Here is a 21,125-nt window from a genome sequence, read left to right on the forward strand (position 1 = left end):
TCGGCCATATATAGAGACGGTCCCTACCCAACAACGGGCTCACAGTCCTTTATTGTTTTTATGGTATTTGTTGAGTGCTTACTATATGCCAGGCACTGTATTCATTCATTCATTCAATCATATTTATTGAGCGCTTACTGTGTGCAGAGCACTGTACTAAGCGCTTGTACTGTACTAGGTACCAAAGTAGATGATGATAATGATGATGATGGCATTTGTTAAGCGCTTACTTTGTGCAAAGCACGGTTCAAAGCACTGGGGGGATACAAGCTAATCGGGTATTCCCACCTGGGGCTCACAGCCTTCATCCCCATTTTACAGTTGAGGGAACTGAGGCCCAGAGAAGCGAAGTGACTTGCCCAGAGTCCCACAGCTGACAAGTGGTGGAGCCGGGACTAGAACCCACAACTTCTGACTCCCAAGCCCGGGCTCTTTCCACTGAGCCACGCTGCTTCTCAAGTAGAAAGAAGCTAATCAGGTTGGACACAGCCCCTGTCCCACGTGGGGCTCACGGTCTCAATCCCCATTTAACAGGTGAGATAACTGAGGCCGAGAGACGTGAAGTGACTGACCCAAGGTCACCCAGCAGACTGTAAGCCCTGTGTGGGCAGGGATCATCTCTACTGCTGGATTGTACTTTCCAAGCGCTTAGTACAGTGATCTGCACACCGTGAACGTTCAATAAATACGATTGAATGAATGAATGAAGTGGCAGAGCCGGGATTGGAACCCCGGTCTTTCCAACTCCCAGGCCCGGGCTCTACCCACTAGGCCTCACCGCTTCTCATTCACAGCGGGGCTCGGTGGAAAGAGCCCAAGCTTTGGAATCAGAGATCACGGGTTCAAATCCCGGCTCTGCCAGTTGTCAGCTGTGTGGCTTTGGGCGAGTCACGTCACTTCTCCGGGCCTCAGTTCCCTCAGCTGTCAAATGGGGATGAAGACTGTGAACCCCAGGTGGGACAACCTGATCACCTTGTATCCCTCCAGCGCTTAGAGCAGTGCTTTGCACATAATAAGTGCTTAACAAATACCATCATCATGATTATTATTATTATTCCCTCTACGGCCTGATGGAGAATCATCACCCAAGTCCGCGGGGAGATTTGAACGGTGCTCGGCACATAGTAAGCGCTAAACAAATTCCATCATCATTATTATTACTATTATTATGATTATTATTATTAACAGTTCTACCATGTTAAGCTTGTACACGTCTGTGGGGAAACTGGGCTGGGCTTCAACGTCCCGTTGTCTTTTCAGAACGGTTCGCATATGGGATTACACGCAGGGCGCCTGTATCAACGTGCTCACGGGGCACACGGCCCCGGTGCGGGGCTTGCTCTGGAACTCCGAGATCCCTTACCTCCTCCTATCTGGAAGCTGGGATTACACCATCCGGGTCTGGGACACCCGGGAAGGGACCTGCCTGGACACCGTTTATGACCACGGGGCGGATGTCTACGGTATTTGCTCCTCCGGACCTTTTTGGCTTAACGGTACTTACTGAGCGCCTACCGTGTGCCCGGGACTGAGTGCTGGCATAGCTACCAGGTGCTAATTCTGTTGTATTGGCATAATAATGGTGGCATTTATTGAGCGCTTACCACGTGCGAAGCACTGTTTTAAGCGCTGGGGAGGTTCCAAGGTGATGAGGTTGTTCCACGGGGGGCTCACAATCTTCATCCCCATTTTGCAGATGAGGGAACTGAGGCACAGAGAATAATAATAATAATAATGATGGCATTTGTTAGTATGTGCGAAGCACTGTTCTAAGCGCTGGGGAGGTTCCAAGGTGATGAGGTGGTCCCACGGGGAGCTCACAGTCTTCATCCCCGTTTTGCAGATGAGGGTACTGAGGCACAGAGAATAATAATAATAATAATAATGGCATTTGTTAAGCACTTAGTATGTGCAAAGCACGGGAGGTTCCAAGGTGATGAGGTTGTCCCCCGGGGGGGCTCACAGCCTTCATCCCCATTTGACAGATGAGGGAACTGAGGCACAGAGAAGTGAAGTGACTTGCCCAGAGTCACACAGCTGCCAGTTGGCGGAGCCGGGATTTGAACCCATGACCTCTGACTCCAAAGCCCGGGCTTTTTCCACTGAGCCACGCTGCTTCTCCCAAGCGCTTAGGACAGTGCTCTGCACACAGTAAGTGCTCAATAAATACCACTGATTGATTAATAGGGAGCCTAATGTTGCCCGTTGCTATGTGTTTGGTAAATATTGAGAGGCAGTATGGCCCTGAGAAGCAGTGTTGCCTAGTGGAAAGAGAACAGGCTTGGGAGTCAGAAGGTTATGGGTTCTAATCCTGACTCTGCCACTTGTCTGCAGTGGGACCTTGGGCAAGTCACTTCATTTTTCTGCGTTTTCATTCCCTCATTTGCACAATGGGAGCTCAATATCTGTTCTCCTACTTAGACTGTGAACTCCATGTGGGACCTGAGATGATCTCGTATCCAGCCCGGTGCTTAGTTATGGGGCTTGGCACGTAGTAACCACTTAACAAATGCCACAGTAATAATAATAATAATAATAATAATAATAATAATAATAATAATGGCATTTGTTAAGCACTTACTATATGCAGAGCACTGTTCTAAGCGCTGGGGGGAATACAAGGTGATCAAGTTGTCCCACGTGGGGCTCACAGTCTTCATCCCCATTTTACAGATGAGGGAACTGAAGCACAGAGAAGTGAAGTGACTTGCCCAGAGTCACACAGCTGACAATTGGCAGAGTTGGGATTCGAACCCATGACCTCCGACTCCCAAGCCCGGGCTCTTTCCACTGAGCCACGCTGCTTCTCCAGGATGAAGACTGTGAGCCCCCCGTGGGACAACCTGATCACCTTGTATCCTCCCTAGCGCTTAGAACAGTGCTTTGCACATAGTAAGCACTTAATAAATGCTATTATTATTGTCATTATTATAACAGCGGGCTCACAGTCTAGAAGGGGGAGAAGGACAACAAAATGTATTAACAAAATAAAATAAATAGGATAAAATGGGGATGAAGACTGTGAGCCCCCCGTGGGACAACCTGATCACCTTGTAACCTCCCCAGTGCTTAGAACAGTGCTTTGCACATAATAAGCGCTTAATAAATGCTATTATTATTATCATTATTATAACAGCGGGCTCACAGTCTAGAAGGGGGAGACAGACAACAAAATATATTAACAAAATAAAATAAATAGGATAAAATGGGGATGAAGACTGTGAGCCCCCCGTGGGACAACCTGATCACCTTGTAACCTCCCCAGCACTTAGAACAGTGCTTTGCACATAATAAGCACTTAATAAATGCTATTATTATTATTATAACAGCGGGCTCACAGTCTAGAAGGGGGAGACAGGCAACAGAACGTATTAACAAAATAAAATAAATAGGATAAATATGTACAAACATATATATGGCAGGCCTGTGCTCTAGCCGCTAGGCCACACGCTACTACTGAGAGCTCTCCTCCTCCTCTCCATCCCCCCTCACCTTACCTCCTTCCCTTCCCACAGCACCTGTATATATGTATATATGTTTGTATGGATTTATTACTCTATTTATTTTACTTGTACATATCTATTCTATTTATTTTATTTTGTTAATATGTTTGGTTTTCTTCTCTGTCTCCCCCTTCTAGACTGTGAGCCCGCTGTTGGGTAGGGACCGTCTCTCTATGTTGCCAACTTGTACTTCCCAAGTACAGTGCTCTGCGCACAGTAAGCGCTCAATAAATACGATTGATTGATTGATTGATTCCCAGCCGTCCCCAAGCCCCGAATTCCCTTTGGAAGGTCGGCTTGGCACCCAAGACACCGGCGGTTTCTGTCTCCGTCAGGGTTAACGTGCCATCCGAGTCGCCCCTTCACCCTGGCCTCTTGCTCCCGGGACTCCACCGTGAGACTGTGGTCCTTGGCGCCCCTGATCGCCCCTCTTCAAATCAACATCCTGGCCGAACGGCCTTGGGACGAGGTCGTCGGCAACACAGGTAATAATAATAATAATAATAGTAATAATGATGGTATTTGTTAAGCGCTTACTATGTGCAAAGCACTGTTCTAAGCTCTGGGGGGATACAAGGTGATCAGGTTGTCCCACGTGGGGCTCACAGTCAATAATAATAATAATAATAAAAATGATGATGGTATCTGTTAAGCGCTTACTATGTGCAAAGCACTGTTCTAAGCTCTGGGGGGATACAAGGTGATCAGGTTGTCCCACGTGGGGCTCACAGTCAATAATAATAATAATAATAAAAATGATGATGGTATCTGTTAAGCACTTACTATGTGCAAAGTACTGTTCTAAGTGCTGGGGGGATACAAGATGATCAGGTTGTCCCACGTGGGGCTCACAGTCAATAATAATAATAAGAAGAATAAGAATAAGAATAAGAATAATAACAATGATGGTATCAAGCGCTTACTATGTGCAAAACACTGTTCTAAGCTCTGGGGGGATACAAGGTGATCAGGTTGTCCCACGTGGGGCTCACAGTCAATAATAATAATAATAATAATAATAATAATAATAATAATAATAATAGTATCTGTTAAGTGCTTACTATGTGCAAAGCACTGTTCTAAGTTCTGGGGGGATACAAGGTGATCAGGGTGTCCCACGTGGGGCTCACGGTCAATAATAATAATAATAATAATAATGATGGTATTTGTTAAGCACTTACTATGTGCAAAGCACTGTTCTAAGCGCTGGGGGGATACAAGGTGATCAGGTTGTCCCACGTGGGGCTCACAGTCAGTAATAATAATACTAATGATGGTATCTGTTAAGCACTTACTATGTGCAAAGCACTGTTCTAAGCGCTGGGGGGATACAAGGTGATCAGGTTGTCCCACATGGGGCTCACAATCTTAATCCCCATTTTCCAGATGAGGTCACTGAGGCCCAGAGAAGTGAACTGGCTTGCCCAAAGTCACACAGCTGACAATTTGAACCCCTGACCTCCGACTCCAAAGCCCAGGCTCTTTCCACTGAGCCACGCTGCTGTAATGGTGGTGTTTGCTAAGCCCTTACTATGTGCAAAGCCCTGTTCTAAGCGCTGGAGGGGATACAAGGTGATCAGGTGGTCCCACTTGGGGCTCACAGCCTTAATCCCCATTTTACAGATGAGGTCACAGAGGCATGGAGAAGTTAAGTGGTGGCGGGGGCGGGCGGGAAGAGCCTTTCGGGAGGCCCAGGCCTGCTCCTCCTGCGGCGCGGGCCGGCGCGCGGGCCTGCCTGTGTCTTTGTGCGCTCCCCAGATCGGGCGCTGGAACCCGGGACCCCCGCTCTGCTCTGCGGCAAAGTGTCCAGAGACATTAAACAACAGGTAGACAAACTGACGGGCGGCCTTCGGGGGAACAAACTACGCTGGTTTTCAGAATGCCTCTCAGTAAGTACGCCGCAGGGCCCACGCGGCGCGCCTGCCCAAGCCTTAGCTAAACGGCCTTCTCACCTTTCATTCATTCATTCATTCAATCATTCAATCATCATCATCATCAATCGTATTTATTGAGCGCTTACTATGTGCAGAGCACTGTACTAAGCACTTGGGAAGTACAAATTGGCAACATATAGAGACAGTCCCTACCCAACATCATCACCATCATCAATCGTATTTATTGAGCGCTTACTATGTGCAGAGCACTGGACTAAGTGCTTGGGAAGTACAGTTTGGCAACATGTAGAGACAGTCCCTACCCAACATCATCACCATCATCAATCGTATTTATTGAGCGCTTTCTATGTGCAGAGCACTGTACTAAGCGCTTGGGAAGTACAGATTGGCAACATATAGAGACAGTCCCTACCCAACATCATCATCATCATCAATCGTATTTATTGAGCGCTTACTATGTGCAGAGCACTGGACTAAGCGCTTGGGAAGTACAGATTGGCAACATGTAGAGACAGTCCCTACCCAACATCATCATCATCATCAATCATATTTATTGAGCGCTTACTATGTGCAGAGCACTGGACTAAGCGCTTGGGAAGTACAGATTGGCAACATCTAGAGACAGTCCCTACCCAACATCATCATCATCATCAATCGTATTTATTGAGCGCTTACTATGTGCAGAGCACTGGACTAAGCGCTTGGGAAGTACAAATCGGCAACATATAGAGACAGTCCCTACCCAACAGTGGGCTCACAGTCTAAAAGGGGGAGACAGAGAACAAAACCAGACATACTAACCAAATAAAATAAATAGGATAGATATGTACAAGTAAAATAAATAAATAAATAAATAGAGTAATAAATATGTACAAACATATAGACATATATACAGGATTGATTGAGCGTATTGATTGAGCGCTTACGGTGTGCAGAGCACTGGACTAAGCGCTTGGGAAGTAAAAGTTGGCAACAGATCGAGACCGCGTGCAAAGCACCGAACCGAGCCCTTGGGAGAGTACAATATAGCAGTACAACGAGCGGGAGGCGGACGTTAATCAATCAATCAATTGTATTTATTGAGCGCTTACTGTGTGCAGAGCACTGTACTAAGCGCTTGGGAAGTACAAGCTGGCAAGATATAGAGACAGTGATTAAATGAATCAATAAATAGATAAAGAAAGAAGAAGAAATTACAGCTATAGACATATTTGCTATGGTACTGGGAGGGAGGATGAATGAAGGAGCAAGTCAGAGCGGCGCAGAAGGGAGTGGGAGAAGAGGAGAAGGAGGGCTTAGTTTGGGAAGGCTTCTTGGAGGAGTTGGGCCTTCAATAAGGTTTTGAAGCGGGGGAGAGCGATCATCCGTCTGATATTCATTCAATCGTATTTATTGAGCACTTGCTGTGTGCAGAGCACTGTACTAAGCGCTTGGGAAGTCCAAGTTGGCAACATATAGAGGCGGTCCCTACCCAACAGTGGGCTCACAGTCTAAAAGGGACTCACAGTCTAGACGGGGCAATTAGCTTGGAGCAATAGTAACTCATTTCCCTCGTCTGCCCCTCATGCACATAGTAAGCGCTCAATAAATACGATTGATTGATTTTTATTACAATAATGATAATGGTAATTTTGGACACGTAATCAGAAGGGCTGATTCTCCGGAGAAGATACTAATGCTAGGAAAAGTCCAGGGAAAATGTGGAAGTGGCAGACCAGCAGCTAGGTGGTTAGAGGCTGTAACAGTGAGAATGGAAGAACTGGTAGAAAGGTTGCGGGTTATAATAGTAATAATAATAATGATGGCATTTATTAAGCTCTTACTATGTGCAAGGCACTGTTTTAAGAGCTGGGGAGGTTGCAAGGTGATCAGGTTGTCCCACGGGGGGCTCACAGTCTTCATCCCCATTTTACAGATGAGGGAACTGAGGCCCAGAGAAGTGAAGTGACTTGCCCAAAGTCACACAGCTGACAAATAGCTGAGCCGGGATTTGAACCCATGATCTCCGACTCCAAAGCCCGGGCTATTTCCACCGAGCCACGCTGGGTTATGACAGAGGACCGGACATTCTGGAGCCAGTGTATCCGGGGAGTGGCTATGAATTGGAAACGGCTCGACGGCACTTAATAATCAGTCAATCAATCAATCAATCAATCGAATTTATTGAGCGCTTACTGTGTGCAGAGCACTGTACTAAGCGCTTGGGAAGTACAAGTCGGCAACATATAGAGACGGTCCCTACCCAACAGTGGGCTCACAGTCTAGAAGGGGGAGACAGACAACAAAACATATTAACAAAATAAAATAAATAGAATAGGTATGTACAAGTAAAATAAATAAATAAATAGAGTACTAAATCTGTACAAACATATATACAGGAAGGGAAGGATAAAAAATAAATTTGATAAGTGCTTACTGTGTGCTAAGCGCTGGGAGCAAGGAATACAAGCAAATGGGGTTGGACACAGTCCCTGTCCCACGTGGGGCTCACAGACTCGATCCCCATTTTCCAGATGTGGGAACTGAGGCACAGAGAAGGGAAATGTTGCCCAAGGTCACACGGCAGACAAGGGGCGGAGCCAGAATTAGAACCCATGACCAGAAGACTCCAAAGCCCCTGCTGTAGCCACTAGGCCATGCTGCTTCAGTTTAAGCGCTTGAAATTCACCCCAGCTGTTCGTGGCTTTAATGGCAATTCCGCTGTTTGTGTTTCAACATTTAGCCCCCAGGAGGGAGTCAAAACCTGTGGGACCTCGTGGCAATAATTCAAGGCCAAGACGACAGCCTCCTTCCTCACCACTATGCCAAAGGAATCATGCACGTGAAGCATCTGGTCGGATTTAGAACGGTAAAAGCAAGGCCCGCTCCAGGGACCACCCGCACGATAATGACTGTGGTATTCTTATGTGCCTCCTATGTGCTATTAGAGAAGCGGCGTGGCTCAGCGGGAAGAGCCCGGGCTTTGGAGTCCCAGGTCACGGGTTCGAATCCCGGCTCCGCCACTTATCAGCTGTGTGACTTTGGGCAAGTCGCTCCACTTCCCTGGGCCTCAGTTCCCTCATCTGCAAAATGGGGATGAAGACTGTGAGCCCCCCCGTGGGACAACCTGATCACCTTGGAACCTCCCCAGCGCTTAGAACAGTGCTTTGCACATAGTGAGCGCTTAACAAATACCATTATTATTGTTGTTATTCTCTGGGCCTCAGTTCCCTCATCTGTCAAATGGGGATGAAGACTGTGAGCCCCCCGTGGGACAACCTGATCACCTTGGAACCTCCCCAGCACTTAGAACAGTGCTTTGCACATAGTAAGCACTTAACAAATACCATTATTACTGTTATTATTCTCTGGGCCTCAGTTCCCTCATCTGTCAAATGGGGATGAAGACTGTGAGCCCCCAGTGGGACAACCTGATCACTTTGTAACCTCCCCAGCACTTAGAACAGTGCTTTGCACATAGTAAGCACTTAACAAATACCATTATTATTGTTGTTATTCTCTGGGCCTCAGTTCCCTCATCTGTCAAATGGGGATGAAGACTGTGAGCCCCCCGTGGGACAACCTGATCACCTTGTAACCTCCCCAGCTCTTAGAACAGTGCTTTGCACATAGTAAGTGCTTAATAAATGCTATTATTATTATTATTATTATTATTATTATTATTATTATTATTATTATTATTATTATTATTATGTGTTAAGCCCTGTTCTAAGCTCTGGAGTAGACACAAGGTAATTGGGTTGGACACAGGCCCTGTTCCGACACGAGGCTCACAGTCTTAACCCCATTTTACAGAAGACGTAACTGAGGCCCAGAGAAGTGACTTGTCCAAGGTCGCACAGCAACTATGTGGCAGAGCCGAAATTAGAACCCAAGTCTTCTGATTCCCAGGCCCAGGAACTTTCCACTAGGCCAAGCTGCTTGTGAAGGGCAACTTTCTATCGAATGTATTTGAAGAAAATACCATCCATAGATGATAATAATAATGGAATTTATTAAGTGCTTACTGTGTGTCAAGCACTGTTCTAAGCGCCGGGGAGGTCACAAGGTAATCATGTTGTCCCATGGAGGGCTCACAGGCTTAATCCCCATTTTACAGATGAGGTAACTGAGGCACAGAGAATAATAATAATAATGATAATAATGGCATTTTTTGTTAAGCGCTTACTATATGCAAAGCACTGTTCTAAGCGCTGGGGAGGTTACAAGGTGATCAGGTTGTCCCATGTGGGGCTCACAGTCTTAATCCCCATTTTCCAGATGAGGGAACTGAGGCCCAGAGAAGTGAAGTGACTTGCCCCAAGTCACACAGCTGACAAGTGGCGGAGCTGGGATTCGAACCTATGACCTCTGTCTCCAAATCAATCAATCAATCAATCAATCGTATTTATTGAGCGCTTACTGTGTGCAGAGCACTGTACTAAGCACTTGGAAAGTACAAGTCGGCAACATATAGAGACAGTCCCTACCCAACAGCGGGCTCACAGTCTAGAGAAGGGGGAGACAGAGAACAAAACCAAACATACTAACAAAATAAAATCAATCAATCAATCAATCAATCATATTTATTGAGCGCTTACTATGTGCAGAGCACTGTACTAAGCGCTTGGGAAGTACAAATTGGCAACACATAGAGACGGTCCCTACCCAAGAGTGGGCTCACAGTCTAAAAGGGGGAGACAGAGAACGAAACCAAACATACCAACAAAATAAAATGAATAGGATAGAAACGTACAAGGAAAATAAATAAATGAATAAATAGAGTAATAAATATGTACAACCATATTTACATATATACAGGTGCTGTGGGGAAGGGAAGGAGGTAAGATGGGGGGGATGGAGAGGGGGACCACGGGGCCACGCTGCTTCTACCCCAGGACTAAGTACAGTGCCTGACACAGAGTAGGCGCTTAACAAATACCATTCAAAATGAAGAAAAAAATAACCCTAGGCAGGGGCAAGATTTCAAAAAAGACCTCAGCGTTCATCCTAGAGTAGTTGGCTCCGCCCGGAAGAGCGGGTGTCGTCGCAGGCGGCCAGTAGCGACCCCTCAAACCGGTGCCGGGCCCCCCATCCAGCCAACGCTTTTCCATCCTCAGTCCAAGGCCCAGGAACTAACGACGGTGAAGATGTCCAAGTTCGGCGGAGGGATCGGGGCCCCCAGCAAGGAGGACCGCCTGAGGGAGGCCGCCCGCATCCACCTGCGCCTGGGCCAGATCCAGAGATACTGTGAGCTCATGGTGGAGCTGGGACAGGTACGGATTCAGTCATTCCGTCGGATTGATGGAGTGCTTACTCTGTGCGGAGCACTGGACTTAACGCTTGGGTCAAAGCCCTACTCCCTTTCATTCGATCGGATTTATTGAGCGCTTACTGTGTGCAGAGCCCTGGACTAAGCGCTTGGGAAGTACAAGTTGGCAACATACAGAGACGGTCCCTACCCAACAGTGGGCTCACAGTCAATCAATCAATCGATCGTATTTATTGAGCGCTTACTGTGTGCAGAGCCCTGGACTAAGCGCTTGGGAAGTACAAGTTGGCAACATATAGAGATGGTCCCTACCCAACAGTGGGCTCACAGTCAATCAATCAATCGATCATATTTATTGAGCGCTTACTGTGTGCAGAGCCCTGGACTAAGCGCTTGGGAAGTACAAGTTGACAACATATAGAGATGGTCCCTACCCAACAGTGGGCTCACAGTCAATCAATCAATCAATCGTATTTATTGAGCACTTAATGTGTGCAGAGCCCTGGACTAAGCGCTTGGGAAGTACAAGTTGGTAACATATAGAGACGGTCCCTACCCAACAGTGGGCTCACAGTCAATCAATCAATCGATCATATTTATTGAGCGCTTACTGTGTGCAGAGCCCTGGACTAAGCGCTTGGGAAGTACAAGTTGGTAACATATAGAGATGGTCCCTACCCAACAGTGGGCTCACAGTCCTACTGAGAGCTCACCTCCTCCAAGAGGCCTTCCCAGACTGAGCCCCCTTTTTCCTCTCCTCCTCCCCATCCCCCCGCTCTACCTCCTTCCGCTCCCCACAGCACCTGTATATATGCTTGTACAGATTTATTACTCTATCGATTTTACTTGTACATGTTTATTACTCTTCTAGACTGTGAGCCCACTGTTGGGTAGGGACTGTCTCTATATGTTGCCAACTTGTACTTCCCAAGCGCTTAGTCCAGTGCTCTGCACACAGTAAGCGCTCAATAAAAACGATTGATTGATTGAGTGATTGATTCTAGACTGTGAGCCCACTGTTGGGTAGGGACTGTCTCTAGATGTTGCCAATTTGTACTTCCCAAGCGCTTAGTACAGTGCTCTGCACACAGTAAGCACTCAATAAATGCGATTGAATGCATGAATATTGATTTTGTTAATAATGTGCATCTTGCTTTAATTCTATTTGTTCTGTCAACTGGACACCTGTCCACATGTTTTGTATTGTTGTCCGTCTCCCCCTTCCAGACTGTGAGCCCGCTGTTGGGTAGGGACCGTCTCTAGATGTTGCCGACTTGGACTTCCCAAGCGCTTAGTCCAGTGCTCTGCACACAGTAAGCGCTCAGTAAATACGATTGAATGAATGAGAGTAAAAGTTGGCAACACATAGAGACGGTCCCTACCCAACAACGGGCTCGGCGCGGGCTCGCTGGCCATAGTCAGGACTGGGACTAGAACCAGGAGGACGAGAAGGGCGGGACGGAGGCCAGCGGGAGGCTGCACACCTTTCCCCCTCTCTGCATAATAATAATGATGGCATTTATTAAGAGCTTACTATGTGCAAAGCACTGTTCTCAGCATCCCATGGGGTGGGCACAGCCGGGAGGGAGGAGAGTGGGCTTTTAGACCGTGAGCCCACTGTTGGGTAGGGACTGTCTCTATATGTTACCAACTTGTACTTCCCAAGCGCTTAGTACAGCGCTCTGCACACAGTAAGTGCTCAATAAATACGATTGATGATGATGAGAGTGTGTGGGTGTGTATGGTGCTTGAGGGGTGGCTCTGAGAGGGCTCCTCTTTCCTCAAGAGTGTGTGTCCGTGTGTTTGGTGGTGGTAGTGGGAAAAGGGTTATAAAGAAATTACCTACTGATTTATTCCAAGGAGAGCTGTTTTCAGAAGCCCACGTGGAAAGCTCGGTGTATGTTTGTGTGCAGCTAGGGGGTTAGAAAAGGAATATCAACCAACATATAATAATAATAATAATAATAATAATGGCATTTATTAAGTGCTTACTATGTGCAAAGCATTGTTCTAAGCACTGGGGAGGTTACAAAGTGATCCAGTTGTCCCACGGGGTGGGCTCACAGTCTTAATCCCCATTTTACAGATGAGGGAACTGAGGCCCAGAGAAGTGAAGTGACTTGCCCAAAGTCACACAGCTGACAATTGGCAGAGCCGGGATTTGAACCCATGACCTCTGACTCCAAAGCCCGCGCTCTTTCCACTGAGCTATGCTGCTCCTCTATTTGAAGGAGCGCTGAGTTCAAAACCCCAGGTGAAAAGGTGTGTGTGTGTGTGTGTGTGTGTGGTGGGGAGAGTGGGGGGGATTATGAAGGTACTTCCCCAGTGCTTAGTAGAGTGCTCTGCACAGAGTAAGTGCTCAATAAATACGATTGATTGATTGATTGATTGAAATACCAATTGACTTATTCAAGGGAGAGCTGTTTTCAAAATCCCAGGTGTAAAGTTGCGTGTGTGTGTGTGTGTGTGTGTGTGTGTGTGTGTGTGTGTGAACCCATGACCTCTGACTCCAAAGCCCAGGCTCTTTCCACTGAGCCACGCTGCTTCTCTACCAACATAGTCAAAGGAGAGCTGAGTTTAAAACCCCGGATGCAAAGAAGTATGTGTGTGTATGTGTTGGGAGGTGAGCTCATCGTGGGGAGGGAATGTCACTGTTTATTGTTGTATTGTACATTCCCCCACACTTAGCACAGTGCTCTGTACACAGTAAGCGCTCAGTAAATACATCTGAGTGAATGAACACTGGCCTGTATACTGAAAGGAGAGCTGAGTTCAAAACCCCGGGTGTAAAGCAGTGTGCGTTATAAAGAGAACACTGCCATATTCAAAAGGGAGCTGAGTTTGAAACCCCAAGAGTAAAGCAGGATTTCTTGACTCTGACTTCTTTACCCTGCCTATTCCTGGTCTACAACCCTCCCATAAAAGGAAGAACTCTAGCTCAGTGGAAAGAGCCCGGGCTTTGGAGCCAGAGGTCATGGGTTCAAATCCCGGCTCCGCCAATCGTCAGCTGTGTGACTTTGGGCAAGTCACTTCACTCCTCTGGGCCTCAGTTCCCTCATCTGGAAAATGGGGATGAAGACTGTGAGCCCCCCGTGGGACAACTTGATCACCTTGTAAGCTCCCCGGCGTTTAGGACGGTGCTTTGCACAGAGTAAGCACTTAATAAATGCCATCATTATTATTATTATTACAGATGAGGGAACTGAAGCATAGTGAAGTGACTTGCCTGACATCACACAGCAGACAAGTGGTGGAAGGGGGATAGGAACGCAGCTCCTTCTTCCTCCCATTCATTCAATCGTATTTATTGAGCGCTTACTGTGTGCAGAGCACTGGACTAAGCGCTTGGGAAGTACAAATTGGCAACATATAGAGACGGTCCCTACCCAACAGCGGGCTCACAGTCTAGAAGATATGAGGAGGGAGATGTGGAAGTGGGGATCCAGACCCCAGTTCTTACCCCCAAGATGAAATTCCTGTCCCCGGTCCTTTCCCGGCAGGGTCTCGCTCTCCGGACCCAAAGCAGGGAAGGGGAAGCCACGGGAGGCAGGTGGGGGCTGGAAAGGTGGCACGTGTCTCCGGAACCTTTCTCTAGACTGTGACCTCGCTGTGGGCAGGGAAGAAGCAGCATTCATTCATTCAGTCGTATTTATTGAGCGCTTACTGTGTGCAGAGCACTGGACTAAGCACTTGGGAAGTCCAAGTTGGCAACATATAGGGACGGTCCCTACCCAACAGCGGGCTCACAGTCTAGAAGGGGGAGACAGACAACAAAACCAAACATGGAGACAGGTAAACATGTAGCGTAGCCTCATGGATAGAGCTCGGGCCTGAGTCAGAAGGACCTAGGTTCTAATCCGATTACATATTTACTATTCTATTTATTTTGTTAATGATGTGCATCTAGCTTTACTTCTATTTATTCTGATGACGTCACACCCGTCCACGTGTATTGTTTCGTTGTCTGTCTCCCCCTTCTAGACTGCGAGCCCGTTGTTGGGTAGGGACCGTCTCTCTATGTTGCTGACTTGTACCTCCCAAGCGCTTATTACGGTGCTCTGCACACAGCAAGCGCTCAATAAATACAATTGAATGAATGAATGAATTTGCCGCGTGACCCTGGACAAGTCATTCCACTTCTCTGTCCCTCAGTTGCCTCAACTGTAAAATGTGATTAAGACCGTGAGCCCCATGGCAGACTCGGACTGTGTCCAACCTGATTAGCACACATCAACTCCAGCACTTAGTACAGTGCCTGGGGCGTAGTAAAGTGCTTAACAAATACCATATTAAAAAAAAATAGTGTAAGCAGGTGAGCTCTCACTGGAGCCTTCAGCATCTCTCAACATCCGTAGGGAAATTCAGATTAGGGTGTATTTTCATGTCTTGCCTTTCTTCTTTTCTCCCCTGCTGCAGGGAAGGCTGATTTCCAAAGAAATAATGAGCTCGAAGCCCTGTTCAGAGACCAGTAGAGGTTTAGCAAGATCCCCCTTGGGGACCCTCAGGCATAAACAGCCTTAATAATAATAATGATGATGGCCCCTCAGGCATAAACAACCTTAATAATAATAATAATGACGATGGCATTTGTTAAGCGCTTACTATGTGCAAAGCACTGTTCTAAGCGCTGGGGAGGATACAAGGTTGTCCCATGTGGGGCTCACAGTCTTCATCCCTATTTTTCAGATGAAAAACCTTCCCTCGCCCCCTCCCTTCATGCCTGCTGGAAGCCACAACCCTTCTCCAGCTGAGACCCACACCTCTGCGGCTTTTTTTTTTTTAATTGTATTAAGTGCTCACGATGAGCCCGGCGCTGTATTAACCACTGGGGTAGGTTCAAACTAATCAGACTGGACACAGCCCACATTCCACCCAGGGCTCACAATTTTAAATTTACAGCTGAAGGAACTGAGGCACAGACTCAGTTACTCACCCAAGGTGACACAGCAGACAAGTGGAGGAGCCGGGATGAGAACCCGTGACCTTCTGAAGCCCAGGCCCGGATTTTTCTACCAGGCCACGCTGCTTCTCCTGCTCTTTGAGCCTCGTTCATAATAATAATAATAATAATAATGGCATTTATTAAGCACTTATTATGTGCAAAGCACTGTTCTAAGCACTGGGGAGGTTACAAGGTTGTCCCACGGGGGGCTCACAGTCTTAATCCCCATTTTGCAGATGAGGTAACCGAGGCCCAGAGAAGTTAAGGGACTCGCCCAAAGTCACACAGCTGACAATTGGCAGAGCCGGGATTTGAACCCATGACCTCTGACTCCAAAGCCCGGGCTCTTTCCACTGAGTCACGCTGCTTCTCTAGAGGCATCAGGGAAACAGAATGGCTGGCCCCACCGGCCTGCCCTGCCCAGCCCCGAGATTACCCCCAGGTGCCCAGGACAGGCAGAAATGCGGGCACAAGATTGCACAAAATTCCCCCAGGGCTTCCTTTCTGACTGCATATTGCAAACACTAAACAAATGTCTGTAAATAGCAAATTGTAATCTCCTTTATTTAAAAAAAATAAAATGGTTTTAAGTGCTTACAGTGTGACATGCTGGATTAGGAGAGAAGCAGCGTGGCTCAGTGGAAAGAGCCCGGGCTTTGGAGTCAGAGGTCATGGGTTCAAATCTCGGCTCCGCCAGTTGTCAGCTGGGTGACTCTGGGCAAGTCACTTCACTTCTCTGGGCCTCAGTTACCTCATCTGTAAAATGGGGCTTAAAATTGTGTGAGCCCCCTGTGGGACAACCTGATCACCTTGTAACCTCACCGGCGCTTAGAACAGTGCTTGGCACATAGTAAGCGCTTAACAAATACCAATATTATTATTATTCTCTGGGCCTCAGTTTCCTCATCTGCAAAAGGGGGATGAAGACTGTGAGCCCCACGTGGGACAGCGTGATCATCTGGTAACCTCCCCAGCACTTAGAACAGTGCTCTGCACACAGTAAGTGCTCAATAAATACGATTGAATGAAAATGAATGAATGCTCTGCACATAGTAAGCACCTAATAAATGTCATTATTATTATTATTATTATTGTTATTATTATTGTTATTATTATTATTACTCTCTCCCCCTTCAAAGTTTTATTGAAGGCCCATCTCCTCCAAGGGGCCTTCCCTGACTAAGCTATTATTTCCTCTTGTCCCACTCCCTTCTGCATCTCCCTGATTTGCTCCTTTTAATCATCCCCCCATCCCAGCCCCACACCACTTATGTCCATATCTGGCATTTATTTATTTATTTCTATTCATGTCTATCTCCTCCTCTAGAATGCAAGCTCACTGTGGGCAGGGAATGTGTCTGTTTCTTGTTCTATTGCACTCTCCCAAGCCCTTAGTACAGTGCTCTGCACACAGTAAGTGCTCAATCAATACGAATGAATGAACAAACTGAATGAATGAGTGAATGAAATGGCCAAACCACCGTATCTTCAGGTATCTTACTGTGATGCCGAGCGGCGAGTATATTGCTCTGCCTATGGAAAGTGCTCAGTACATGTATCATGATGCTCATTAAGTGCTTACTACATGTCAAGCATTGTTCTAAACGTGGGGTAGATTCAAGTTAAGCAGGTTGGACCCAGTCCGTGTCCCGTGTGGGGCTCACACTCTCAATCCCCATTTTCTTGATGAGGGAACTGAGGACCGGAGAAGTGAAGTGACTTGCCCAAGATCACACAGCAGACGTGGCGGAGCCCGGATTAGAACCAGGTCCTTCTGCCTACCATTCATTCATTCATTCAATTGTATTTATTGAGCGCTTACTGTGTGCAGAGCACTGTACTAAGAGCTACCAGGCCTGGGCTCTATCCCCAAAGCCAGTACATACTATTAATCGGCCGAAGCAGCAGGGAGTAGTGACTAGAACCCAGGCCTCGGAGGCAGAAGGTCATGCGTGGCTCAGTGGAAAGAGCCTGGGCTTGGGAGTTGGAGGTCGTGGGTTCAAATCCTGGCTCTGCCACTTGTTGGCTGTGTGACTTTGGGCAAGTCATTTAACTTCTCTGTGCCTCGGTTAAGACTGTGAGCTCCATGTGGGACAACCTGATCACCTTGTATTCCCCCCCCCAGCACTTAGAACAGTGCTTTACACATAGTAAGCACTTAACAAATACCATCATTATTATTATTATTATGGGTTCTAATCTCGCTCTACCTCTTGCCTGCTGTGTGGCTTTGGACAAGTCACTTCACTTCTCTGGGCCTAAGTGACCTCATCTGTAAAATGGGGATTAAGAATGTGACACCCACATGGGACAGGGACTGAGTCAACCCCGATTTGCTTGTATAATAATAATAATAATAATGATGGCATTTGTTAAGCGCGTATTATGTGCAAAGCACTGTTCTAAGCGCCAGAGAGGTTGCAAGGTGATCAGGTTGTCCCACAGCGGGCTCACAGTCTTCATCCCCATTTTACAGATGAGGTAACTGAGGCCCAGAGAAGTGAAGTGACTTGCCCAAAGTCACAGAGCTGACAATTGGTGGAGCCGGGTTTTGAACCCATGACCTCTGACTCCGAAGCCCGGGCTCTTTCCACTGAGCCACGCTGCTTCTCTCGTATATCTCTCTCTTGTATCCAGCCCAGCCCTTAGTACAGTGCCTGGCACAAAATAAGCGCTTAAAAGGTACCACAATTATTAATTGCTATTATTATTATCATTCCACCCCAGTGGGATCGAGCCCTCTCTGTGGCCCCAGGAGTCTCTATGAAATACTGGAAGAAATTAATGCAGAGGTAAGGCTAAACGTTATCGTTTCTCCTTTGGGGGTGAAGACATGATGCTGTTAACAAACATCTCTCCCCCTCCCCTTCCCCACCGCCTTACCTCCTTCCCCTCCCCACAGCACCTGTATATATGTATATATGTTTGTATGGATTTATTACTCAATTTATTTTATTTGTACATATTTATTCTATTTATTTTATTTTATTAATATGTTTGGTTTCGTTCTCTGTCTCCCCCTTCTAGACTATGAGCCCGCTGTTGGGTAGGGACCGTCTCTATGTGTTGCCGACTTGCACTTCCCAAGTGCTTAGTACAGTGCTCTGCACACAGTAAGCGCTCAATAAATACGATTGAATGAATGAATGAATGAATGACTATCCAGCTAGCGCGACCTACCTTTCTTGCTGCCTTTACAGTTGGCAGAGCCAGGATTAGAACTCAGGTCCTCTTTCTCCCAAGCCCATGCTCTTTCATTCATTCATTCAATCGTATGTATTGAGCGCTTACTGTGTGCAGAGCACTGTACTAAGCGCTTAGGAAGAAGCAGCATGGCTCAGTGGAAAGAGCCCGGGCTTTGGAGTCAGAGGTCATGGGTTCAAAACCCAGCTCCGCCACTTGTCAGCTGTGTGACTTTGGGCAAGTCACTTCACTTCTCTGGGCCTCAGTTCCCTCATCTGTAAAATGGGGATTAAGACTGTGAGCCCCAAGTGGGACATCCTCATCACCTTATAACCTCCCCAGCGCTTAGAACAGTGCTTTGCACATAGTAAGTGCTTAATAAGTGCTATCATTATTATTATTATTACAAGTTGGCAACATATAGAGACGGTCCCTACCCAACAGCAGGCTCACAGTCTACAAGGGGGAGACGGACAACAAAACAAAGCATATTAACAAAATAAAATGAATAGAATAAATATGTACAAATAAAATAAATAAATGCTCTTCCCACTAGGCCCCGCTGCTTCTGTAACGGGAACGAGAGTAGATCCCATCTATGTCCCCTCTAGACCGTGAGCAGCTCTCACGGGCAGGAATGTGTCTGTTTGTCGTTCTTTCGTATCTTCCCAAGCGTTTGGTCCAGTGCTCTATGCAGAGTGAGCGCTCAATAAATACGACCGACGGAATGTATGGGGATGCCATCAGTCGTACAAACGTCCGAGGTGTCGGGCCCTGTGGTTCCGTGGGCGTCAGCCCCCAACACGGCGGCCGGGCCGTGAAGTCGGGGACCCCGCATTTAGCCCTCCTGACGTCTAAGGCTGCACCGCCTCCTCTTCCCTCTCTCCAACTGCCAGATTCATTCAATCCTATTTACTGAGCGCTTACTGTGTGCAGAGCACTGTGCTAAGCGCTCTGGAGGGTACAGTAGAACGATTAATAGACACATCCGCCGCCCACAGCGAGCTTACAGTTTAGAGGACGAGGTGGGCCGTGGGTGAACAGGGAATGCGAAATCGGGATTCGACCTCCCAGCTGCCTTGCCTGTGTCCTAATCCTCATCTTGGGCCCCTTCTACTCAGGGGCTCCCAACGTTGCTGTAATCACTCACCGATGTCGGGCAGCACACACACATACACACCGTCTGGACTGTAAGATCGCTGTGGGCAGGGAATACATCTGCTTATTGTTATATTGTCCTCTCCCGAGCACTTAGTACATTGCTCTGCACACAGGAAGCCCTCAATAAGTACGATTGCATTGCAGTGTGTGTACTGTCCTCTCCCGAGTGCTTAGTACAGTGCTGTATACACAGGAAGCCCTTAATAAGTACGATTGCGTTGCAGTGCGTGTACTGTCCTCTCCCGAGCGCTTGGTACAGTGCTCTATACACAGGAAGCCCTCAATAAGTACGATTGCATTGAAGTGCATATACTGTCCTTTTCCGAGTGCTTAGTACAGTGATCTATATACAGGAAGCCCTCAATAAGTACGATTGCATTGGAGTGCACGTACTATCCTTTGCCAAGCACTTAGTACTGTCCTTTCCCGAGCACTTAGTACAATGCTGTGTACACAGGAAGCCCTCAATAAGTGCGATTGCATTGGAGTGCATGTACTTTCCTTTCCCGAGCACTTAGTACCGTCCTTTCCCGAGCGCTTAGTACAGTGATCTATATACAGGAAGCCCTCAGTAAGTACGATTGCATTGGAGTGCACATACTATCCTTTCCCAAGCACTTAGTACTGTCCTTCCTGAGCTCTTAGTACAATGCTTCGTACACAGGAAGCCCTCAATAAGTACGATTGCATTGGAGTGCATGTACTGTCCTTTCCCGAGCACTTAGTACCGTCCTATCCCGAGCTCTTAGTACGATGTTCTATACACGGGAAGCTCTCAATAAGTACGATTGCATTGGAGCGCATGTACTGTCCTTTCCCTAGCGCTTAGTATGGTGCTGTATACACAGGAAGCCCCCAATAAGTAAAATTGCACTGGAGTGCATGTACTGTCCTTTCCCGAGCACTTAGTACCATCCTTTCCCGAGCGCTTAGTACGATGCTGTGTACACAGGAAGCCCTCAATAAGTACGATTGCATTGGAGTGCATGTACTGTCCTTTCCCAAGCACTTAGTACCATCCTTTCCCGAGTGCTTAGTACGGTGCTCTATACACAGGAAGCCCACAATAAGTACGATTGCATTGGAGCGCATGTACTGTCCTTTCCCGAGTGCTTAGTACCGTCCTTTCCCGAGCGCTTAGTATGGTTCTCTATACACAGGAAGCCCTCAATAAGTACGATTGCATTGGA

At 47.2% G+C, this 21,125-nt stretch overlaps 1 protein-coding gene across 2 annotated transcripts in view; it reads left to right on the forward strand.

The window, feature by feature from the left end:
* Window positions 1-21,125, forward strand: part of WDR17 (WD repeat domain 17) — a 113,381-nt gene that overhangs the window by 62,371 nt on the left and 29,885 nt on the right. For both annotated transcript variants that reach the window (XM_038755275.1, XM_038755274.1), the window contains exons 13-18: window positions 1,261-1,463; window positions 3,839-3,988; window positions 5,262-5,392; window positions 8,121-8,246; window positions 10,498-10,653; window positions 18,319-18,383. In XM_038755275.1, the coding sequence (XP_038611203.1) occupies window positions 1,261-1,463; window positions 3,839-3,988; window positions 5,262-5,392; window positions 8,121-8,246; window positions 10,498-10,653; window positions 18,319-18,383 (831 nt within the window). The remainder of the gene's footprint in view (window positions 1-1,260; window positions 1,464-3,838; window positions 3,989-5,261; window positions 5,393-8,120; window positions 8,247-10,497; window positions 10,654-18,318; window positions 18,384-21,125) is intronic.

This window comes from Tachyglossus aculeatus, chromosome 12, assembly GCF_015852505.1.
Source record: "Tachyglossus aculeatus isolate mTacAcu1 chromosome 12, mTacAcu1.pri, whole genome shotgun sequence".
In the NCBI taxonomy this organism is placed as follows: Eukaryota; Metazoa; Chordata; class Mammalia; order Monotremata; family Tachyglossidae; genus Tachyglossus; species Tachyglossus aculeatus.